The 5367-nt window shown below is 48.4% G+C and overlaps 1 protein-coding gene across 1 annotated transcript in view; it reads right to left on the reverse strand.

The window, feature by feature from the left end:
• IQCA1 (IQ motif containing with AAA domain 1) overlaps nt 1–4585 on the reverse strand; it is a 105232-nt gene extending 100647 nt beyond the window's left edge. The window contains exon 1 of the mRNA XM_031063815.1: nt 4533–4585. Coding sequence (XP_030919675.1) covers nt 4533–4543 — 11 coding nt within the window. The 5' untranslated portion in view covers nt 4544–4585. The remainder of the gene's footprint in view (nt 1–4532) is intronic.
• Between the last annotated feature and the right edge of the window lie 782 nt (nt 4586–5367).

Raw genomic sequence — 5367 nt, forward strand, 5'->3', positions numbered from 1 at the left:
TACCTGCTCATTAAGGATGAAGGGAGGCACAGGAGGGAGTTGTAGCTTTGAGTCTTAGCTGTGATCAATTTGATCCTGTCTCTGATTTCCTGCTTTAACATAAGCAAGATGATGTGCTAATGCTCACCAGGGGTGGAAAGAGGGGCAAAGATGAATCTGTGACTGCCTGGGAGATGTATGAGAGAGAACATGCAAGGAATGCCCAGGAGGAAGCTAATAATTGTGGCGTTTGGTTGGAATTTGAAGAATATGGCCTGGGGCCAGACGCTGAATGAGGGGATAAAAAGAAATATTCAACAACGGGCCAATGGCTGAATGAGGCTGGGGCCCCGTGGGAAGGGGATAGGATGTGACCACAGCATCAGAAACTGCATCGTAATGCAGCCACAGAACGTGAGGGGGGACAGCAGAGGGGATTGGAAGTTGCACTGACATTTTTTCACATTTGGGTGTTGCAACCTTAATTTTCTTCAGCCGAGCTTTGGGGATGTGATGGAAAACAGAGAGCTCTGCTTTGGTTGTTTCTGTTGGAAGCAGAGGGAGGGAGATGCTCAGGATCTTGTCTTAGATCAATATTTAACCAGTGAATTAATATAAATTCTATTTGTGACACGTGATTAAATTTTAAAGCGCTTTGATTGTTTAAAGCTCCTTGGTGGCAGTGGCAAATGTCTTGTAGCTGATTAAAACCTGGCAGGAGTGGTAGCAGTGCCAAGGCTTGGCTTTGAACGTGTCTGGGCTAGGACTGTCAGGGGCAAGGTAAGAAATCACTGGTCAGGATCCCAGGGGTCAAGGAGAGGGTAAACAAATCCATAAAAGAGGAGGAAACAGCGGGGAAACATAAATGCAGCAGCATCTCTGTGAATCTCCAGTGTCTGGAACAGAAGGTACATCTGCATGCAAATGCTGGGGCTGAGTGCTTGGGAAGTGAGATACCCCAGCACTTTTTAATCACCCTGCACTTGATGGCTCTGTTCCCTCCAGAGGGCTGAGACTGTCCCTAGAAAATCCCAGGCATGCCTGGACATGCTGACTTCTCCCTTGGCTGCCTGCTGCACTTAGTGACCCTAAGAGAGCATTGCTGCTCTCTGAGCATCCTCCCTGCCCTGACACAGCTTCCTGAGGCAGGGGAATTAAATTTACTGCTTTAGCCCACACCTCTGAGAATCACAGCACCTGGAGGATGGTGAACATGCCTCAGAACCTCAGAACAAGGAAAGCTGTGTAGCATTTCTGTTTCTGAAGAACCAAAGTTCTTTCTCATAACCCCCTTTCATTACTGTCTCTTTGCCTCACTGCCTTCAGGCAAGGCAGGCTGTTGTAAGTCATTTTTGTCACGTGGCATTTAAAACACCTTGGACATGGCCTTGAGTTGCACCAGGGAAGGGTTATAGAATAACAGAATCCCAAAATGGTTTGGGTTGGAAGAGAGCTTAAAGATCATCCCATCCCAAACCCTGCCATGAGCAGGGACACCTTCCACTCTCCCAGGGTGCTCCAAGCCCTGTCCAACCTGGCCTGGAACACTTCCAGGGATCTGAGAGTAGCCATAGCTTCTCTGGGCACCCTCACAGGGGAGAATTTCTCCTCAATATCCCATCTTGACCTGCCCTCCTGCTTAAGGCCATTCTTCCTTGTCCTATTACTTCATTACCTGTGTGAAAAGTCCCTCTCTAACCTTCTAATCAACCCCACTGGGAATCAGCTAGTGGGAGGATACAGGATAGGCTGGATATCAGCAAAAATCTCTTGATGGAAAGAAGAAGATGGTGGAGTCCCCATCCCTGGATGGATTTAAAAGCCCTTTGGATGTGACACCTGGGGACTTGGGTTAGTGGTGGCCTTGGTAGTGCTGGGTTGAGGCTTGGACTTGATGATCTCAGAGGGCTTTTCCAACCTAAACAACTGTGATTTATGGTGCACAGCCAGCATAACCTCACTACAACCAACCATGTTAACAGTAGCCTTTGAGATCCAACTCTGGCTCGCGTTTGGGAAGGGCTGGATTAGCCCAGCTGTAAATCCTGTGCTGTGCACAGCTACAAGGTCATTATAGCAACCTGAGCCAAGGGGCTTCAACACCAAACAGGAGTCCCTGAGCAGCACCTTGCTCAGAAACAGGAGTGGATGTGTGTTTTTGTCATGTGGTATGGGCATATGATCCTGTTTATATGGATTTGCTGTTCAGGGCTGGCAATGCCATAGGAAATGCTAAAAATCCCTGTCTCTGTTAAAATTAAACTGAGCCAAACCAGTTGAAGCACAAGTATTTTTCCAGCTATGCTCAGTTTGACTCCTTTGGTGTTAATCTGGCTCACATAACAGCAGCCATGATTCAGAGACTGGGTAGGAATGACAGATTCTGAGATAACTCTGAAGAAGAGGTCAAACACTGCTTTTGTGGGGATTTTTCCTTTCTTCCTTTATCTCTCTCTCTTTTTTCTTTTTTTTTTTTTTTCTTTTAAAGAGCACAATTCAGACAACTTTCCACTACCTTGTGAACTTCACTTAACTGATTCCATGAGAGTGTTAGGCAGGATTTATACAAGCCCTGCCTTGGATCCACCAGGGATCTAACCAAACTTTCCTCCAACTGGAGGCTGAGATGGGTCTGTCCTTAGACACAGCCCCCAGACCTTCTCTGCTCTGCCCTTCATTCCTCTCACCTTCCTCTCCTGAACCAAGGAGCTGCCTGGCTGGAAAGCAGTGGAGAAGTATCTGGCTGGGGCTGGCAATGTGTGGAGGCAGGAGAGGCGAAAAGAAGGCTGGAGAAAACAATCTCAGGGGAAACCTTATGGCTCTCTGCAGCTGCCAGTGGTCAGCTGGGGCTCAGCCTCTTTTCCCAGGCAACAAGCACTAGGATAAGAGGAAATGGCCTCAAGTTAAGCCAAGAAGGTTCATATTGGTTACTAGGAAAACGTTTTTCACTGAAAAGAGTAGTTAAGCATTGGAACAGGCTGCCCAGGGGAACAGTGGAGTCACCATCCCTGGAAGCAGATGTGGCATTTTATGATATGTTTTGGTTGAAGGTTGCACTTGGTGATTTTGCGAGTCTTGTCCAACCTTAATAGCTCTATGAAACCCAAGGTGTTGGTGACAAGGAGACCTGCTCTGGTTCTGAATTTGGAAGGATGGTTTAGAATCTGAGGGCATTTTCCCTGGCAAAAAGCTGTGAGTTTGGAAATGGGATACTGGACAAAAGAAGAAGTGGGCTTTGAGGTTGGTACTACTGATATCAGAGGAGGGAGACCATGGGAAAGATGCCAGGAAAAGCTTTGCTCACAACCTGCTGGGACAGCAGTTTGGATATGGTCAGGTTTGGGTGTGAAGGAGAGGAGCAGAAGGAGGTAGCAAAACCTCCCCAAGGTTTTCTAATTTTTTTTTCCTAATGCACTAATACTCAGTGAACTTAAATAAGCCATACCCAGCTTGAAACTGGGAAAAAGAGCCTCCACAAACTGGGCTGTGCTGCTGGAGCTGGAAGCAGCAAACAGCACAACACTGAGGGATGATATTATGGAAGATGCTCACAGTTTAGCTCCCAGCACTGCACCACCATAATAATAATAATAATAATAATAATAATGATAATAATAATTGCTGGGCTTGGAGTGATGTTTCTGGGGCAATGAGCACAGCTCTTTGCAGGCACTTTGATGCAATGCAGTCGTTGTCTGTTTATTGCAGACAAACTTGTAAAGCTTTGTGCTAAAATTACTGGCGGGAAACAAGGCACGATGTGGGCTGTAAGAGAGAGGAACCTTTTGCACAAAGGGTCCGAGTGAATAATGTTAACATTTGCCTGGTTTTCCTGTTAGGACGCGGCGGCTTTGTGGGGTGTGCCTGCCTCCCCTTGGGCTGTGTCTCACCCCTCTGAGGGGATTCTCGCAAACAGTGAGCTGTAAGAGAGTGGAACTTTTTGTGCAAAAGGTCTGAGTGAATAATTTCAGTATTTGCCCGGTTTTCCTGAGAGGACGCGGTCGCTTTGTGGGGTGCACCCGCATCCCCCCAGGCTGTGTTTCACTCCTCTGAGGGCATTTTCACGAACAATAAAGAGAGAAGAACCTTTTGCACAAAGGATCTGAGTGAATAATTTTAGCATTTGCCCGGTTTTCCTGTGAGGAACGCGGTGACTTTGTGGGTGCACCGGCCTGCCTCCCCCCGGGTGCCGTTTCACCCCTCTGAGGCGATTTTCGCAAACAGTGGGCTGTAAGAGAGAGGAACGTTTTGCACGAAGGGTCTTAGTAAATAATGCTAACATTTGCCTGGTTTTCCTGAGAGGACGCGGTCGCTTTGTGCGTGCACCCCTCTCCCCCCGGCCTGTGTCCAACCCCTCTGAGGGCATTTTCACGAACAGTAAAGAGAGAGGACCCTTTTGCACTAAGGTCTGAGTGAATAATGTGAACATTTAAGTGGTTTTCCTGGGAGGACGCGGTCGCTTTGTGCGTGCACCCACCCGCCTCCCCGGGCTGTGTCTCGCCCCTCTGAGGCGATTCTCGCCCTCAGCCCCGCTACAGCCCCGGGCTACTCACGCCTGGGACATGCTGAGCACCGAGAGCCGCACCGGGGCGCCCTCAGCGAGGGGAACCGACGGGGCGGGGGGGGGCCGAGCCCTGCCCGCGGCTTCTCCTCCGAGCCAAGGGAGGTACCTTGAGCTTTCCGCCTTCTTTTTTAAACCTTTTTTTGCCCGCAGAATCAAGGGGTGGTTTGGGTCGGAAAGGACCTCAAAGACCATCCAGTGCCACCCCTGTCATGGGCAGGAACACCTTCCACTATCCCAGGCTGCCCAAGCTCCACCAACCTGGCCTTGAACACTTCCAGGGATCCAGGGGCAGCCACAGCTGTGCCAGGGTATCAGCACCGTCAAAGTCAAAAATTTCTTCTGTTAATCTGATCTAAATCTCTCCTTTTTTTTACTTCAAAACCGTCCCTTGTTGCTATCAGTATCACGCCGCACACTCCCTTAGTTTTGTTTTTTGCCCCGAGAGTTTCATTCCCAGCCCCCCATTACTTCCATTAGTTTCACTCCCCTTTCTTTGCCTCCTTTTATTTTCCTTTTTTCTCCCTTTCTTATATCTTCCTTCCCCTCCCTTTTCACCCTTTCCTTTATTTTCCTTCCCCTCGATTTCTTACACCCTGCTTCATGTATTTTTCCTTCCCCCCCCTTTCCTATATTTCCCTTTCCCCCCTTTTCTCCCCTTTCCTATATGTTCCTACCCCTTTCCTGTACTTCCACCCCCCCACCTTTTCTTCCCCTTTCCTATACTTTTTCTCTTTCCTCCTTAGTTTTTTTTTTTACTTTCCCCCCTCCCTGTCCACCAAGGACTTGTCCCTGTTGCATTCACATTTTTCCTCTTTCTTCTTATT

The sequence above is a fragment of the Geospiza fortis genome, unplaced genomic scaffold (assembly GCF_000277835.1).
Source record: "Geospiza fortis unplaced genomic scaffold, GeoFor_1.0 scaffold179, whole genome shotgun sequence".
In the NCBI taxonomy this organism is placed as follows: Eukaryota; Metazoa; Chordata; class Aves; order Passeriformes; family Thraupidae; genus Geospiza; species Geospiza fortis.